Here is a 19670-nt window from a genome sequence, read left to right as displayed (position 1 = left end):
GGCTAGGTACCTCATGTAAGTGGAATCGTACAATTGTGTTCTCTTGTGTTCGGCTTGTTTCATTTAGCATGATGTCTTCAGTGTTCATCCCTGTGATAGCATGTATCAGTCATTTCTTTTTAAGGCTAAATAATATTCCATTGTATGTAGATAACCACATTTTGTTTATCCGGGCATCTGTTGGTGGATATTTGGCTTTTCACCTTTTGGCTATTGTGAGTAATGTTGCTCTGAACAGCTATCTGTTCCAGGGCCCTGCTTTCAGTTCTTTTGTGTGTATACTAGAAGTGGGATTGCTAGGCCACATGGTAATTCTGTCTAATTTTTGAGGAACTGACATAATATTTTCTACATTGGCTGTAGCATTTTACATTCCCACTTTCTACATGTAATTTTATGTTAATAATTCATTTTGCAGATTTGCCTGAATAGTCTGCCACCCTAGGTTGTAAACTTAAGGCAAGAATACTTATTTAAACTTTTTTTTTTTTTTAATTTTTTTTTTTCAACGTTTATTTATTTTTGGGACAGAGAGAGACAGAGCATGAACGGGGGAGGGGCAGAGAGAGAGGGAGACACAGAATCGGAAACAGGCTCCAGGCTCTGAGCCATCAGCCCAGAGCCTGACGCGGGGCTCGAACTCACGGACCGCGAGATCGTGACCTGGCTGAAGTCGGACGCTTAACCGACTGTGCCACCCAGGCGCCCCTAAACTTTTAAAGGGGTAAATATAATTCAAATTTAGTTATTTGAATTATAAAATTATAGTTATAATTAGCATTACAATGATAAATGGGTTTTTTTTGGTCACTAAATATTTGTTATAGAAATTTGAAATATATTTGAACAAATATACAAAGAAAATGTCACCTCTAATCTCTCCAGAGAAATACATTTGGTGTGTATATATCCTTCTATCTGTGTGTATTACACTTTAAAAAATTGTAATCATATAGTACATATTGTTTTCTAACATAGCTAAGCTGTACAGGGTACGCTTGTTTTTTTGCAGGGTGTTGTGTTTGTTTTGTGTTTAACATGGGAATAAGCTCATAGTTTAGCTTTTTGTTAGCATATCCCTTGGGATGCTTCATTTAAGGAATGCCTAGTACTATGGAAGGAAGGGCATTGGGTTGCCTTTCTTAAGACACTTATATCACTGTTGAATACTTACCAAAGTATGTGCCTATCCAGGGTGGCCTAGGTTGATCAGGCCTTTTGAAGATTCTTCCCTGTTAGTAGTACCTCCTTAGTACATTAATAGAATAACTGCACATATTACTGTTTGAAACATTTAAATTATTTTGCAACCTCCAGAGTGATGATTTAAATGAAATGTAATTGAACTATATTTATATTCCTTTAAAGTGAAATCCATACAATTAGAACCAATATGTTAATACTACTTCATGTTTAGGCAAATTTAGTAGATGTTATAAGACATCAGAGCTGTCATAATACTACCCTCCTTGTGACAGATCCTTATATTTGTTTTCTTTTTTTAATGTTTGTTTATTTTTGAGAGAGAGAGGAGAAAGAGAGCATGCGTGGGGAGGGGTAGAGAGAGAGGGAGACAGAAGATCTAAAACGGGCTCTGCACTGAAAGCAGAGAGCCTGACCTGAACCTACAAATCTTGAGATCATGAACTGAGCCAAAGTCAGACACTTAACCAACTGAGCCACCCAGGTGCCCCAGATCCTTATATTTCTGAGTCGTTGATAGCCACAGCGTTCATATGTCTGATATAGTTTTCATAACAGATTAAATGTTAATTAATTTCTAGTGATTCCACCTGCTTTAACTTTTTGGATTAATATACTATATGAATACACACTGTAATTTTGTGGTAGAGGGTCAAACATATGAAGTTGATAGAACGATCCTAAGTATGATTTTCTTAATATTAGCAAAGGTGCCACTATCCCCAGGAAAATAGAGAAATTAAACCTCTCACCACAGTAATCTAATTGGAATGATAATGATGGTAATTTTGAGTCAATTAGAAAATGGTGGTGGTATTTGCATTCGCATTAAACTGCCTTAGTAAAAGATATACCACGTGCCCAAGTTCAGGACTTATCTGTACGGCACATAGCACATCTTGAGTTTTAATACCTCCATAAAACCTCTTGGAGAACCTTGTCTGAATTCTGAGGATACCCTGTTCATGTTATCAGCTGCACAGATTGAGCACTAATGAAGACGTGCTTTGTCCCTTAGCCGTCTGTAGCCCAAGGAGGCACCTTGTGCTCATCCACTCTTGTGAACTCCTTGAGGACAGAGGAGCATTTGGTCTCCAGGGCCTGCCTCCTAGTGGTTTTGGAAGAAGAAAGGAATGAGTGACATTCACAAGGTTTAACCAGGCAAATCTAGATAGATGCATATTGGTGACACATTTTTGGGGGGAGGGATGGGGGGAGTACTTTTTGTATTTGAAACATTTTAAAAAGCAGATGCTGGTATACATTATTAGACAAAATAAAGTCAGAAGGAAGTAATGTTGAAGAAGTTGAGACACTGAAGGGGCAGAACTGATGTTCTCTGATGTAAGAAGTATCAGAGGGGTGGGGGTTGAGTCCTGACTATGTCACTTACTGCTCTGTGACCTTGGGAAGTCATTTCACCTCCAAGCCTCATTCCTCATCCGCTAGGAATGGATTCTGACCTTTCTTCCTTTCAAGACTATTGTGGAGATTAAATGAAACAGTGTATGGGGTGCCTGCCTGGGTGACTCAGTCAGTCAAACGTCCGACTTTGGCCCAAGTCATGATCTCACAGTTTGTGAGTTCGAGCCCCGCATCAGGCTCTGTGCTGACAGCTTGGAACCTGGAGCCTGCTTTGGATTCTATGTCCTCGTCTCTCTCTGCCCCTCCCCTGCTTGTTCTCTCTCTCTCTCTCTCTCTCTCTCTCTCTCTCTCTCTCTCTAAAATAAACATAAAATTTTTTTTAAGGAAATAGTGTATGTGAAGCTGCCTAGCATAGTGTCTCTGCAGTTCTTGGTCACTGTTCGTTTCTTTCTTCCTGGTCTTTATTTACTTCACTGGATTGTGTTGCTAGGAGTACTTACTTGCTTGGGCAGCACTACTGCACATGTTCTCATGCGTTCAGAAATCCCCTGTAGCTTGCTCACTACATCTTGAACATCACATTATTGAATTTTATGGGACAGATTTTTGAGAAACCCAGGCTCAGAAAGGTAGGTAGCATGTCACACTGATTGATTAAAAGCCAACCTGGGAATAAAACACATGCCTCAGGATTCTCAGTGCTTTCCACCATGCCGAGGCTATCGGTGATGCTTTCTGCTTTTGTGATGGGTGTGGACGTGTATATGACCTGGTTTCATATTAACTTCTAAATTACAAGTCTTTGGGAAGATATCTTGTAAAGTAAAGCCTCAAGTAATTTAGCGGTGGGTAAACTCCGTTCATATAATAAGCCATCATTATGAAAGGTGACTTTTGAGTAGATTACCATACCCTTGGGGCAGAGTTGCCTGTGACTGATTAATGACTTCAGAATAATTGTACGGTTGTCAGGAAATTACAGAAGGTTTTTTTTTTTTTTTAATGTTTATTTTTGAGAAGGAGAGACACAGAGCCCAAGTGGAGGGCAGAGAGAGGGAGACAGAATCTGAAGCAGGCTCTGAGCTGTCAGCACAGAACCCAATGTGGGGCTTGAATCCATGAACTGCGAGATCATGACCTGAGCTGAAGTCAGACGCTTAACCGACTGAGCTACCCAGGCACCCCAGGAAATTGTAGAAGTTTGAATGGTACTGTCCTTTCGTGTTGTAATTTTAAATGTGGTGAATCACATTTTTTGGCAAATTTAATTCCCTCTCCCCTTTTCTCTATTTAAAATTCTATATTACATACAATATTAAATTTTGAGGACTAGCTAGGAAATTTCATATTCTAGGATTTTCATATTCTAGGAAAATTAAAGTTCTGGATTTTTGGGGGGCATTTATCCATCTGCTTATAGACATTTGCACTGTTTCATTTCTGGTGACTCCTTTCCCTGTCTGTTTTGTAAGAGGCACAAGGCAGGCCATTTGGCATGGCAGGGCATTTAAAACCATCATCCCCAGGGCGCCTGGGTGGCCAGGTTGAGCATCCAACATCACTTAGGTCCATGATCTTGTGGGGTTGGGGGTGGGGAGGGGTTCATAAGTTTGAGCCCCGCATAGTGCTTGCTGCTCTCAGCCTGATCAGGGCAGAGCTTGCTTCGGATCCTCTGTCCCCTTGTCTCACAGCCCTTCCCTGGCTTGTGCTCATTCTCTCTCTCTCTCAAAACAAAACAAAACAAAACAAAACAAAACAAAACAAAAAAACGATCCTCTTGCCATACAAAGAACACAAAAATCAAGAACAAAGCAAAGAACAATAGTCCAGTAGAAAAAATAGGGACTTTATGTAAAAGGATGACGCATGGGCTCTGAACCATGAGGTGAACAGTTCATGTGCAAATTCCGGATTGTATTGGCTTCAGGCCCTGACTCAGCTACTTCCTGGGTTGGGCAAAATCTTAAAATCTCTTTGCTTCCATTTCCTTGTCTGTAAAGTGAGGATTATATGAATTAATAGATGTAAAATATTAAGAACAGTACTTGGCATGTAGTGCTCAAGAAATGTCAGTTATTATTATTGCTGTTATTGTGATTATTTTTTTTTAAATGATGCCCAGCCTCACTCATCATAAGAGAGAATCAAGTTTAAAGAAAACTTAGACACCATGATAATCCGCTGTTGTGGTAAGGATGTGGGTAACCAGGTGCTGCCATACATTATGGGTTATTTCAGTAGAGGACAATTTGAAATAGCTGTTAAAGGTAAAATAGCAATTAGATGTTGACCCAGCAGTTCCGTTTTTAGGCGTTTTTCTTATAGATGTGTGTATTAAAAAAAAAGACATGTATTAAAAAATAGTATGTGTAGACAATAATTGCAGTATTGTTTATGTTAGGAAAAGACTAGCAGTGACTTAAATAGTCTCTCAGTAGAAGCAGGTAAATTGTTAACTTGATATAATGGAATATTATATAATACCATTGAAAAGAAATAAAATGTCTACATATGCTCATATCGAATGGTTTCCAAGATGTACTGTTAAGAAGGGAAAAAAAGACTTCTACACATACATACATATAATGATTTTGTAAGCATACACTATCCCTGGAAGGTATTAGAAACAATTGTTAACAGTAGGGCCTAACTCTTAAGGCCTTTGAGGAGGGGGTCAGAGAGGGATGATAGGGAAACTTACTTTCCTTTACCTCTTGGTACCAGTTGAAACACATTTTTTCAACATGCTTATTAGTTTTTGTAAAAAAATTTATTTATTTTGAGAGAGAGAGCTGGGGAGGGGCAGAGAGAGACAGAGAGAGAGAATCCCAAGCACGCTCCCAGCTATCAGTGTGGAGCCCAACATGGAGCTTGAACCCATGAACCATGAGATCATGATCCTAGCCCAAATCAAGAATCAGACGCTCAACCGAGTCACCAAGGCACCCCTATGTATTTATTTTTTGCCCTTCCCCAAATCTTTTACCTGTTCCCACCAGCATGTGCATGCTCACACACATGCACACACACACTTTTCAGAACATTCAAATGTTCCAGGAGTCTGGCTCTGTAATGGTGGGGTTTGGCCTGTCCTGATCGTGTTTAATGCTTATTGAATATGTGTGTGTGACTCTTGGGGCTTAGCAGCTATCTGGTCCTTGTCATCCAAGTTGGTGCTGATGTGAAAAATCTCCCTGGATGGTGGAAACTGAGGCTTTGGCTAAGTATACCTAAGCCCCATAGGCTCTGTCTCTAGGTGCTATCAGAGGTGCTAGAGCCTGGAACGCCTTGGTCTTGAGCCTGGTTCTCTTGGCTATTTTTAGAGGTCTGAGAAGAGAGTGAATAGGAAGGAACTTCAAGAGTTCTGTACCTCATTAGGAAACCCTGGTTGTATTTATAAACTATTTGGTTCTATTTCAGTTTCCAGAGGTGAGAGCCAGAATGGAAACTCACTTGGCATGGTAGGGTTTTGTGACTGTGCCCCTCCCTGGAATTTCTAGAAGTACTTTTTTTTTTTTTTTTTTCAACATTTATTTATTTTTGGGACAGAGAGAGACAGAGCATGAACGGGGGAGGGGCAGAGAGAAAGGGAGGCACAGAATCGGAAACAGGCTCCAGGCTCCGAGCCATCAGCCCAGAGCCTGACGCGGGGCTCGAACTCATGGACCGCGAGATCGTGACCTGGCTGAAGTCGGACGCTTAACCGACTGCGCCACCCAGGCGCCCTCTAGAAGTACTTTTTAACCCTAGAAGAAATTGGGGCCATGACCAGGATTCTTTGTGTAAAACTCCTTAAACAGGTCAAGTTTAGAATTTTATGGAAACGTATATAATATATGTCTACTTTTTATAGGATACTATTTAAGCTAATTGCTACTTGCATGAAGGCTATAGTCATTAGTTCGAACACCAAGATTAGGGTGAATTGTCTTCCCTTGTTCATATAATAACTTTTTTCAATGTGAAATACAATCTGTAGTTATGTAGAAAATGTAATCATAGAAATTAGGATCAGAATATAATACTTATGTTTCATTCAGTATATCTTAGTCTAGTGCTTCTTAATATTTTTGCCACTCTAGACTTAGTGAGGGATGTCCCATTCCCATCATTAAACAGTGGCTTTGTGTGGCAGTGATTTTCTACAAGAGATGGGGGTCTTTGAGTGTAACCTGGGGGTGGTGGTGGGAGAGTGGGGAGGTAGAGGTAACGATTCTGATTTGTAGAACATTCACGGTACACACACACACACACTTTCCCTCTCCCTCTCTCTCAGGCAAGAATTCACCGTCTTAGACAAACTAGTATTGTAACCTTTATCTCAATATTCTAAGGAAAAAAATCCTGATGAGAGACCCTGGTTCTATCCAGTTAGCATGGTTTCTCTCCATTATTTGCTGTCTGGTTGCAAATAAGCATGTATGTAACAGATAAACACCGACTTTAAGTGGGCAAGACAAACAGCTGGTTCTAGCAAGTTGTACCTGTCATTGCAGGGAAGGGCCCAGGTTTGACCGGGGAGGAAGGATTGGACAGGTTGCTGGGGAAAGTGAGTGATCCATTCAACCAGAGGTAACGGTTTCTTTTGGAATTAGCTTTTATTTCCTTTTATTAACAGTGTCTTTTTTTTTTTTTTTTAAGTTAGCATAGTGGTTGATTTTCCCTTGGTATTCTTTTTGTCGTAGCAGAGATGTCAGCTTATTTATAGGAATTACTTGAAGTCAGAGTCATGGTGGATGTAGGAAAGTGGCCAATCTTCACTCTGCTCTCACCTCAAGAAATTGCATCTATTCGGAAAGCATGTGTCTTTGGCACCTCAGCCAATGAAGCACTGTACGTTACTGACAATGATGAGGTAAGAATCTCTCAAAACCCAGAGTGTAATTTTAGGGGGTGAGCTTTAAAATGTGCAGTTTGAAGACCAAGAAAAGGTTGTGGCCAGTTGATCTTTCCAAAATGCAAGCTTACTCATATCGGTCTCTGTTTTGAAATATTTTCAGTGGAAGATCCATAGACACATTCATTTCACTTTCCCTGGTATGTTTTTTGGTTCTTTATTCCCTTAGCCCTTACCTTTCCCACCAGTCTTTCTCCTACCAGTATCCTAGATGTATCCAGCAAGGCCCCCCTCCTTGTCTTCTGAAAAGGTTGTGGATAAAAGAACCTGAAATTCTAGAAGACCGTGTCTTTGATGTAATTTCTCTCTTCTTGCAGTTTCTTGATTTGATACCCCTCAACCCTGTACTAGTCTGAATTTCATAGTACAGCCAAACATTCTGCAACTGAAGTAATGTCAGCACAGGTTGAATTTTTCTTCATCTGATCAGTCTCTTCCTACCTACTGAGCTGTCACACTGAACTTGAGTGTGTCTTATTTTCAGGGTGGAGAGGGGAGCCTTTGTGTAACTTTAGTCCGAGTGATTCAGACAAAACTATTTGTTTTCTAGGTCTTTGTATTTGGACTGAACTATAGTAACTGTCTAGGAACTGGAGATAACCAGAGTACACTTGTACCCAAAAAGCTGGAAGCCTTATGTGGAAAGAAGATTAAAAGCCTTAGTTATGGGAGTGGACCACATGTTCTTCTCAGCACTGAAGGTAAAGAGGGAACAAAGTCAGCTTTTCAGTTTGTGAGAAATCAAGTATTGATTCTAAGCTAAGGGGAGATGGGGCCGTTTGAAATAATCTTGAATGGTTTATTTCTTAATTTCTGAGAACTGTACCAAACTGGTAAAAGTTAAACATTTCAGTCTAACTCTGGAACAGAGTACGGTTTGCAAATTAGGCAAACATTAGAATACTTACGTAAAGTTGTGGAAGATTAGATACAGCAGATGAAGTGGGCCTTCAGCCTAGTTTTTCACTGGTTTTATATTAGCAAGGGCAACTTTCAGGTTTTACTTGGTACATTTTTATAAAGACAACATAATGCTGATTTCCCTTTCAGTGTGTAGTTTCTGAATCTCAAATTTAAGAAATCTTAGTTTATTCCCTGACATTCATGTGTGTGCCATATGGAAAGAATGTAGGATAGATTCTTTTCCTTTTAATCTCTGCTTCCCCAAGATTAAGACTATACATTTCTTCTTTGGTAATTTATCCCCACTGTGGGCAACCAAAACTCTCTGAAAATAGGTTATTATATATAACCTATATCTTCCCTTTGAATTTTAAATGTGCTTAAAATTCACATTAACTCTTGTGGTCTCTCTAGCAGAGGCCCTCTGCTTTCTGTGGGGAAGTTTTCTGTTTGTTTCTCTGCCTGTCTCCAGACTGAGGAATCACAGCTTTCACAGCTTCCTCGGGTGTTGCCAGAGGTCTTAGTATTGAGCTTTTTAATTACCTCTAACTCCTATCTGAATGCACTCCAAGTTGTCTGGATCTGTCTCAAGCTGTGAGATCCAGATCTGAGAGTGATTGTCTAGTGAGAATATAACTGGTATTGAGCATAATGAGGTGATGATCTCACTTCCGTGTTGTGTAACCATGCTTTCTGGCATCACACTGGCTCTTTCAAGCGGTTACTACTTTGCTGACTGGTTCTGCTTGTCATCTGTTATGACCTAATGATTTGATTTTTTTCCTAACAAATATCAATCTTAACTAGTCATTGATTTCTGACTGTAAAAAACTGGGGCAGTTTTTTAGAGCAAACACACTAAAACATATGTATTTAAATTCTTGGTTTTCTACAAAGTGGTGACCTTAGGAAATTACAACTCTTGGAATTATTTTCAGAGTCAGAGCATACATACAGAGTTAACCATCTTGAGTGTTACAATAAAGATAAGCATACATAAACATAACATAAAAATATAAATATAATAACTGATTTTCTTGTGGGAATACTTTTCTTTTTTGTTAATTTTGATATGCCACTTACATATTTTAACGTTTATTTATTTTTGAGACAGAGAGAGACAGAGCATGAACGGGGGAGGGGCAGAGAGAGAGGGAGACACAGAATCGGAAGCAGGCTCCAGGCTCTGAGCCATCAGCCCAGAGCCTGACGCGGGGCTCGAACTCACGGGCTGTGAGATCGTGACCTGAGCCGAAGTCGGACGCTTAGCCAACTGAGCCACCCAGGCGCCCCGCCACTTACATATTTTAAACATGCTCTACATTCAGATGTATAGTACATATATTGTGCATGTTATATAGTCAAATAGTTTTAATTTGACTATATAGTCAAATAGTTTTAAAACAAATGAACACTTTAAACCATCAAATATTTTATGGCTTTTAGTAAAACGCAGAAGGACCTCTGCCTCACCCCTCTTCAGCTTAGAAACTGTTCTTCAGAAGGAACCACTTTTAACTCCTTCAGATGTTTAATCTCGTATTTTTAACATGCTTACAACTGTTCTTTCTGAATTTTCAATTTTAGATATTATCCTTCCACTTTTTATAATGGCAGATAGCAGTTGGCTTTATTTCCCCTTCCTTCCTTCCCCTGATCCTTTCAATATAGTGATATCACCATTTTAGTTAAATCGATATTTACATTAGTAGGACTCTGTAAGTGTGGTTTATAGCTGAGCCATCGCCTTTCTGTACCACTGTTTGTTTTCCTGACGTTCATTCACCCATTTTTCTAAATGTCTGTCATTATGTGCAAACTGGTCTATACAGCAGTGTTGTGTCTCAGCACATCTGAGCTCATCCAGATATCTCTGGAGCCCTCCGTCCCTGTGTTCCAGCCTGCCGCACGGCCGTCAGCCTAGAACTTCATTCACCATCATCGTGGAGGTCCCTTCACCTTTGTCCTTTCTGGATGCCCTATTTCTTGTGTCCTGTGTCTTCCTCCTGGGATTATACCTTTATTTGAGTGAAACACTTTCTCTAGTAGCTTCCCAAGGAAGAGGGTGTGAGAGAAATCTTTGAGACGCTCTTAAAATGTCTTTATTTTATTCACGCAGATTGCCCATTGGTTTGGCTGGGCTTAAAATTCCTGATTGAAAATCCTATTTCCTCAGAATTTTGAAGTTATTGTGCCTCTTGAGTTTCAGGTTTCTTTTGAGATTCTGATGCCATTCTGACTTTAGCTGGGGTTTTTTGTTTATTTTTTGTTTTCTTGTTTTTTTTAAATGTTTTTATTTATTTTTGAGACGGAGACAGAGCAGGGGAGGGGCAGAGAGAGGGGGAGACACAGAATCTGAAACAGGCTTCAGGCTCTGAGCTGTCAGCACAGAGCCCGACACGGGGCTCGAACTCACGGACTATGAGATCATGACCTGAGCTGAAGTCGGACGCTTACCGACTGAGCCACCCAGACGCCCCCACTTTAGCTGTTTTTGCATATGACTGTTTTTTCCTCTTTGGAAGCTTTAGAGATCTTTTCTTTGTTCCCAGTTTTCTGAAAAAATCATGGTTATGTACTCATGTAGATGATTTTTAATTTATTGTATTGATCATTCTGTTGACTTTCAGTCTGGAAATTCCTTCATTTCTGTAGAATATTTTCTTGTCATATTTCATGGGTAATTCCCCTTCTTTGTTTTCTCTGTTGTCTTCTTGGAATTTTTCTTAGGAGGAAGTTAGAGGATTCTGAACTGACCCTCTTAACTTTCTTTTATTTTTGCTCCAATCTACTTTTTGGGAAATTTCTTCAGCTTTATCTTATACCTCTTCTCTCACATGTTCACATTTCTGCTGTTACATTCCCCCATTCTCTTTCTTGTTCTCTGAATGTGCCTTTCTAGAGCTTCCTGTCCTGCTTCATGGCCTCACTACATTCTCTGAGCTGGTATAGGTTACTTTCAAGTCATCCTCTGCTCTCTGCTTTCTTTTTTCCTCCCAGATTGCTTCTTTCTCTTTTGCTTTGGGCTCTGACTTTTCTTGTTAGAGGCTTTCTTTACGGGGCACTTAGTCAGGTGTCCAACTTGGGCTCAGGTCATGATCTCACGATTTGTGGGTTCTATCCCCACATTGGGCTCTGTGCTGACAGCTCAGAGCCTGGAGCCTGCTTCACATTCTGTCTGTCTGTCTGTCTCTCTCTCTCTGCCCCTTCCCCGCTTGCACTCTCTCTCTCTCTTTCTCTCAAAAGTAAATAAACATTAAAAAAAAAAAAACAAAAATTTGTGATCCTTGGTTGGCTGTCCACAGGTGGGACACAGGCCCTGATCTACATGCTGGGAATACTGGATTCATGGGTGGGGCTTGTCAAGCACTGAGTTTCACTTTAGGGAGATAATAACTGCTGCATTAGGGATGCTTCCAGTGTCACTCCCAATGTCAGTATATGAGCTTCCGTAGGGTGGAATCTTCCAGATTCCGGACCTGGATATGGGTTTTTTTTTGCCAGCTTTCCATTAGCAGAGGAAGGGCAAGGATCTATCTCACTGTTCGGTACTGGACTTCCACTTCTGCTTTCCTCACTACAGTGCCTCACAGCTGTCTTCAGGGCTTCTTTAGATTATTCTCCTATCTCTTTTTTTTTTTTTTTTTTTTGTTGTATTATGTGGGAGAAGGGAGGGAAGGAGGTTTGGGCAGAGGGAGAAGTTGGGCTGTAGTACAGTTACAGTAAGAAATTCACAGCTAGTAAGTGCTGTAGGCCTCTTGTCTTGTACAAGCTTCCTGACCCCACAGGAAGAGGATGAGGATTTGGGGTCTGACTGCTTCTGTTCTTAGTTACACTGGCCCTTAAATCACTTCCTTGTTGCCTACTTTCTCCAGTCCCTGGGCCTTCCCGAGATTCCAGGGCTGTGACTGGCTTCTTCTTTTGCAGATGTACGTGTCACCTTCTCTGGTTGGCTGTGTTACCACACCCACCTGCTTCCTATCTTCCAAAATTTTGTTGACCTCTCTCCAGTTGCATTTTCTTCTTTATTCTCTCTCTTTTTTTTAACCTTTTAATGTTTTATTCTTGAGAGAGAGAGAGAGAGACACAGAGCATGAGTGAGGGAGGGGTAGAGAGAGAGGGAGACACAGAATCCGAAGCAGGCTCCAGGCTCCGAGCTGTCAGCACAGAGCCTGACGCGGGGCTCAAACTCACAAGCAGTGTGAGATCATGACCTGAGCTGAAGTCGGACGCTTAACCGACTGAGCCACCCAGGCAACCCCCTTCTTTATTGTTCTTTTTGTCCTCAACTGTCTATGCCTTTTTTTTTTCCCCCTTCACTATCGTTTCAGTAGGATTTGGGGACAGAATAAATTCAATTCTCCATGCTTTACTGACTTGTGAGCTATTTCTAAAAGACATTTTAGGAATGTTTTGATCAATACTACATTATTACATTGAAAATCTAGGATGTGAGAGCAATCTGGCTGTGACGTCTGTCACTGCATTGATTGCCAGAGTTGATACGGCTGATCTGGCTGGGTAGGCGGGCGTCCCCTTTTTCCCTTACCTGCTCCATGTGTGTGTCCCTCCCAAAGCTGGCACTTGGTGGAAGAGGACAACCTTCCCCGATGGAGGAGGTCCTTTCTTCAGTCAAGGGTATGCAGGTAGCTGTGCTCCCCTGCTAGAGCCTCCAGACAAGCTCTCAAGGTCCATTTGTAGGAGAACGTAGGGTAGTCAGGCTTCCAAGACTCCAGACATACCCAGATGAGGCGCTGCATGCGGCACCTTTAAAAAATAAAATCTACTGCCATCTGGTGACTACTCTGAAGATCTATATTCACTTAGTATTATTGCTTTACGTACAGACCTAGGGCTTGAGGATTTCTTTTTTGTCTTTTAAAGTAAGTTAAATTAGGTTACCTATAAAATTAGTTGTTTCTGATCACTTCTCCAATCCGTGTCCGGTCTCTGAAGGCCAGCTGCGTTCTCTTGAAGGCCAGAACCTCATGGGGTGCTTCTCTGTGCTGTCCCTTTCCCATGCTCTCCCCACTCCCCACTCCCCACTCCCCACTCCCCACTCTCCCTTCTAGCCTGGTATGGTTTCACTCTCGTTGTTTGGTCATTTTGTTCACCTCTTGAACCTCAAGTGATCCTGAAGCTTCATCCCTTGTTTGCCAGAGACGGTGTGGCAAGAGTAGGGCTGGGCAAAGTGGGTGCTGGTGCCCAGTTGAATGGGGTTGCTTTGAAAGCTTCCCCGGGAAATTGGAACTAAGAGCCATCTCAAGAAGCTCACTTTTCCTATGCTTTATCAAGTGAAAAGGGAAGAAATATGTTCATACACTATTTTAAAATAGTAAACTGATATATTAAAGAGAAGGTGATTGCCAGGTGCAAATCTGGAGAGGACTGATGGCTGAGAACAAGCAGCTGGCAGCAGTCCCAGCATCTGGGGAATAAGGTCCTTGATCCTGAGGGTCATCTGGGTGACCCTGCACAACGTTCACTCATTCTCTCCCATGCAGTGCTCAGATCCATGGCTTCCTGTATGTTTGGGGTGTAGCTCCTCCAGGATTCTAGTGGGCCTCTGTTCCTAGGAAAGACTTCCTGGAAGACTGTTAGTGGGATGAATTACAGCCTCTGTGCTGCATGCAGCTGGTCTCATGGCCACAACTAATACTCATTGCCTCCCTCCTCCAGCACTCCTTTTAGATTCTCTTCACATTTGGCTAGCATGTGGCTCAGGGGGCTAATCTGAGTGTGTGATCCAGACTCTCATCCTTGAGGGTTACAGGCCCTTAACCATGCTGTACTCTGGCCATGGCTGCTGTACATTTCTGTTTACCAGTACTGTTGGGCAAATGTGCACCAAAAGCACCAAGTTTCACCTCCTTGCCAAGCATATTCCTCTCTTGCCTCCATTATGTAATAGCAGTTCTACCTCTTTCTGCCAACTAGGTCAGTTGCCCCTGTCAGGAAGGGACTCCTCTTTTTTCCTGTTGGTTCTTTGACTGGAGGAAAGAACAGTCAGGCCCCTACAGAGGGCCTGTGGCAGCCGTAACTTAAAGTTCAGTGGGATTCCTGCTGTGTTCCTAGTGGAAGTGTTTCTGCTTAGGGAACTGGGACTTCTAAACCTATAGAACCTACAATTGCAGGGGCAGGAAGCTCAGATTCCCCAAGTCGGTTGCTGGGAATGTTGGTCAGTTGGGTCACTCATATAATCCACTTTGGTTCCTGGATGCATGTATTCCACCTGTTAGGGACACAGCACCACATAGTGGTCACTGAGTTAGAATCTGTGCCTGGAGCTTAGCATCCCATCCTCTCACCATCTCATCTCCAGGCTGATGCATCAGCTGTGCCTTCAGCCAGCTTGTCATTGTTGTGTCAAGCTGGCATCTTTTAGATGTTACAGTGTATGATATAGGACCAGGAACCCCATGGCCATGTGAGCACTGCTACATCTCTTTTGCTATAAAGTGGATCCCTTGGTCTGAGGAGATATTTTGTGGAATCAAATACTCTGTGGATTAAATACCTCATATTGTTGTGCTAGCTGAGGCCTTGTGGGCAGGAAACATGTACCCCGGTTATATGTTGATTTCTGTTAATGTGAACAGCTGCTCTTTCCAGGATGAAACGGTCTGTTGGAGTCACCTTGATACCAAATACCTAGTTAGTTTCTGTAAAAGGGCGATGCTATTTCAGGGACTCTGCATTGTTTTTTTTTAATGGCACAGCAGGCATTTGGCGATGGTAGTAGCCGGGTTGAGTAGGAGTCCCTTCTTCTGAATTTGCATTTTCTTCCTAGGAGTGAAGTTGAGTGTCTTTTCATGTGGTTGAGTCATTCACATTTTTTTCCATTGTGCACCATCATCAATTCATATTTCTAGCAGGTTCTTGGTCTTTTTCTTTTGTACTTTTAAAAGCTCTTTTTGTAATAGAGATATTGTCTCTTAGTAATATAAAGTAGAAATATTTCTCTTAATATTTAATTTTTGGGGCGCCTGGGTGGCGCAGTCGGTTAAGCATCCGACTTCAGCCAGGTCACGATCTCGCGGTCCGTGAGTTCGAGCCCCGCGTCGGGCTCTGGGCTGATGGCTCAGAGCCTGGAGCCTGTTTCCGATTCTGTGTCTCCCTCTCTCTCTGCCCCTCCCCCGTTCATGCTCTGTCTCTCTCTGTCCCACAAATAAATAAACGTTGAAAAAAAATATATATTTAATTTTTTTTCTTTGCCCATGTGTTTTCTATGTAAAGTTTAGAAAATATGTAGCTAGATTTATCACTCCTTTTGTTGCTTCTGATTTTGAATCGTAGGAAAGTTTTCCCTATGCCCAGGTTATGGAGGAATTGACTAATTTTTTTCCTCCTAATTCTTATATGGTTTTATTTTCCACATTTAAATTTTTTTAATGTTTATTTATTTTATTATTATTATTATTTTTTAATGTTTATTTATTTTTGAGACAGAGAAAGACAGAGCATGAACAGGGGAGGGTCAGAGAGAGGGAGATACAGAATCTGAAGCAGGCTCCAGGCTCGGAGCTGTCAGCACAGAGCCCGACGCGGGGCTCAAACCCACGGACCGTGAGATCATGACCCAGCTGAAGTCAGATGCTTAACTGACTGAGCTACCCAGGCGCCCCTAATGTTTATTTAATTTTGACAGAGAGAGAGACAGACAGAGCATGAGTCGGGGAGGGGCAGAGAGAGAGGGAGACACAGAATCAGAAGCAGGCTCCAGGCTCTGAGCAAGCTGTCAGCACAGAGCCCCACGCAGGGCTTGAACCCACAGACTGGGAGATCATGACCTGAGCCGAAGTCGGACGTTCAACCGACTGAGCCACCAAGGCGCCCCTATTTTCCACATTTAAATTTTTGACTCATTAGGAAGTTACTATGTGATGAATGAATCTAATTTTTCAATCTGACACAAGTATCTCAACCCAATTTGTAAAAAGTCCTTTCTCCCGCAAATGATATAGCTTTTTTTTTTTTTAACTTTATTTTTTAAAATTTACATCCAAATTAGTATATAGTGATGCAATGATTTCAGGAGTAGATTCCTTAATTCCCCTTACCCATTTAGCCCATCCCCCCTCCCACAACCCCTCCAGCAACCATCAGTTTGTTCTCCATATTTAGGAGTCTGTTGTTTTGTCCCCCTCTCTGTTTTTATATTATTTTTGTTTCCTTTCCCTTATGTTGATCTATTTTGTCTCTTAAAGTCCTCATATGAGTGAAGTCATATGATTTTTGTCTTTGACTAATTTCACTTAGCATAATACCCTCCAGTTCCATCCATGTAGTTGCAAATGGCAAGATTTCATTCTTTTTGATTACTGGGTAATACTCCATTGTGTATATATATATATACCATATCTTCTTTATCCATTCATCCATCGATGGACATTTGGGCTCTTTCCATACTTTGGCTATTGTTGACAGTGCTGCTATAAACATGGGGGTGTCCCTTCGAAACAGCACACCTGTATCCCTTGGATGAATGCCTAGTAGTGCAGTTGCTGGGTCGTAGGATAGTTCTGTTTTTAGTTTTTTGAGGAACCTCCATACTGTTTTCCAGAGTGGCTGCACCAGCTTGCATTCCCACCAACGATGCAAAAGAGATCCTCTTTCTCCGCATCCTTGCCAACGTCTTTTGTTGCCTGAGTTGTTCATGTTAGCCATTCTGACAGGTGTGAGGTGGTATCTCATTGTGGTTTAGATTTGTATTTCCCTGATGATGAGTGATGTTGAGCATTTTTCATGTGTCAGTTGGCCATCTGGATGTCGTGTTTGGAGAAGTGTCTCTTCACCAAATGACATAGCTTTCATTTCTTTATGCAATTGGTTTATTTCTAGAACTTCAGTTTCATTCCACTGGTTTTTCTGTCTTTGACCTAGTATTAATCTTAGTTTTAGGCATTTTTTATAGGTTTTAATAACTGGTAGAGCTGTCTTCTTGCTTCTTTTCTTGGAGTTTTTCTATTCTCATTTGTTCTTCCCAATGAACTTTCTAATCAGTTTGTTTAGCTCCAAAAAGTAACTTATCATTTCATTCCTTTTAAATTTACCAATTTACACAGGAAAAACTAGTACCTTTATGATACTGAGTTTTATTATCCGAGAACAAGGTATGTATTTCTATTTGTTCAAGTCTATTTTTCTGTCTCTTAGGAATGAAAACACTCATAGGTTTGGACATTTCTATCGCCTGATATAACTTTACCGTGATATTGTGGATCTTCTTTAGGTATTACACTTTTTCAATCTATGGCCTCATCCTTCTTAGGATGAAATTTCCCATTTATGGTTTCTGTCTTAATTTCTGTAATAGGGAAGACCTCTTGTGAGCCACACATAATCAAATTCTAGATTAGATAATCAGAAACCTACTTAATTATGAGTACCTTTCCCCTGGTTGCTCAGGGACCATTTCAGTGAGTTAGCAGCCTCATGGTAACACTTGGATTCCTGCTGTTGCTCTCAGATACCATTATTTCCAGGTCTAGATTGTCCTTAACAGGTCAGGATATTTTACTACCATGGGAAAGACATGAAAAGAGTGTATAACTTGAGGCTATCTACTCTTGGTACTTAGGCATGCTATGTGAGGAAATGCATGAAACATTGGTACTTCTACAGAGGACACAAAACCGAAAAGTTACTTCTGTCAGAATCCCAAAAAGATAAAGTCATTAGAGAGAAATTGAGCCAGATTTGATGCCAGTAATAGTCTGTTTGAGAGAAGCTTTTGGATTTTTGTATGTAGTATATACAAAAAGTATACCTCTTTTCCTCTGTACTTTGTGAGGGAGAGTCTCTCTCACTCTCTCACAGACACACGAACGGTTCCCTGATTTTTGGCAAAATGATAGTTAAGATTAGTGTTAAGCTTTCTTATGTCTTCTACTTTTTGCTTGGTACCTGACACAGAAACCACTGAGATGAATCAGCGTGTTCAGAAAGTCTAATTTTTGTATATATAAACTGACTTTTGACCATAAAGCTGATCTTATTTCTTTGCTTGTATTAAGTCCTTGCTTGAATGATTTTACATTTGTCTATCCTATTTTCTCATTTGTCCTTCTTTCCTTTACCCCTCATCAGTGGTTACTCTATAGGGAGAAGGAGGCAATGGAAGGAAACGAAGGTTGGAGAATGAGTTGTGTAAAGTCTGGGAAAGAAAGTACAGGGGTTACCATTCCTTCCTGAGTTGATTCTTTGTGTGTGGCCGTCTTGTATAGATGGAGTTGTTTATGCCTGGGGCCACAATGGATATAGCCAGCTTGGGAATGGGACGACCAACCAAGGCATTGCTCCCATCCAAGTCTGTACCAATCTCTTGATCAAGCAAGTGGTTGAAGTAGCTTGTGGCTCACATCATTCAATGGCTCTGGCAGCTGATGGAGAGGTAAGTGCCCTGCTTTTATTCTTTTTTTTTTTAAACATTTATTCATTTTTTGATAGAGACAGAGCGTGAGTGGAGGAGGGGCAGAGAGAGAGGGAGACACAGAATCTGAAGCAGGCTCCCGGCTCTGAGCTATCAGCATAGAGCCCGACTCAGGGCTCAAACTCAGGGACCGTGAGATCATGACCTGAGCTGAAGTCGGACACTTAACCAACTGAGCCACCCAGGCACCCCTATTCTTTATTTTTAAATTGTGGTAAAATACACATAATATAAAATTTGCTGTCCTAGCCATTTTTAAGAATTGTGGAAACCAGACCTCAGGATTTGTGAGGACTGCTTTCTGCAGTGGCTTTGTCATCTGCCTGGATTATTGCCATGGTCTCTTTAACCACTTAAATGGTTAGGATGGCAAATTATATATGTATATATTTTTATATCCATTGTGATTTATCGAATGTCAGTTCAGTAACATTAAGTACATTGTTATGTAGCCCTCACCACCAGCCATCTTCAGAACTCTTTATTTTGCAAAGCTGAAGCTGTACCTCCTGAATGGTGACTCTCCACTCCCAGCACCTGTGACCACCGTTCTGTCTTCTGTCTCCATGAGTGACTACTCTAGGGACTTCATATGAGTGGAATCATACAGTGTTCGTCTGGTTATGACTGCCTTATTTCACTGGGCATAATGTCCTCAGGGTTCATGCATGTTGTAGCACGTGACAGAACTTCCTTCATTCTTAAGACTGAATAATATCCCATTGTGTGTATATGCCATATTTTGTTTGTTCATCTGTTGGGTATTTGGGTTGTTACCAACTTCTGGCTATTGTGAAAGTGCCTTTTAAAAAAATAAAATCGGGGCGCCTGGGTGGCGCAGTCGGTTAAGCGTCCGACTTCAGCCAGGTC

At 41.3% G+C, this 19670-nt stretch overlaps 1 protein-coding gene across 11 annotated transcripts in view; it reads left to right on the top strand.

Annotated features, from left to right (window-relative positions):
• The window catches only part of RCBTB1 (RCC1 and BTB domain containing protein 1), a 99741-nt gene that overhangs the window by 54026 nt on the left and 26045 nt on the right, over window positions 1-19670 (top strand). For 6 of the 11 annotated variants that reach the window (XR_015253343.1, XM_086712420.1, XM_086712411.1 and 3 more), the window contains 4 exons: window positions 7065-7140; window positions 7257-7423; window positions 8016-8166; window positions 18595-18761. Coding sequence is in view for 10 of the 11 variants with exons in the window: in XM_086712420.1 (XP_086568546.1) it covers window positions 7298-7423; window positions 8016-8166; window positions 18595-18761 (444 nt within the window). In the remaining variant the exon portion in view is untranslated. Of the gene's footprint in view, window positions 1-3608; window positions 3777-7064; window positions 7141-7253; window positions 7424-8015; window positions 8167-18594; window positions 18762-19670 lie in introns of those variants that run through there. The other 5 variants (XM_086712425.1, XM_086712400.1, XM_086712455.1 and 2 more) reach the window with 4 other exon arrangements.

This window comes from Puma concolor, chromosome A1 (assembly GCF_028749965.1).
Source record: "Puma concolor isolate L17-30 chromosome A1, mPumCon1.1.hap2, whole genome shotgun sequence".
In the NCBI taxonomy this organism is placed as follows: domain Eukaryota; kingdom Metazoa; phylum Chordata; class Mammalia; order Carnivora; family Felidae; genus Puma; species Puma concolor.
This window is presented reverse-complemented; position numbering and strand designations above follow the sequence as displayed.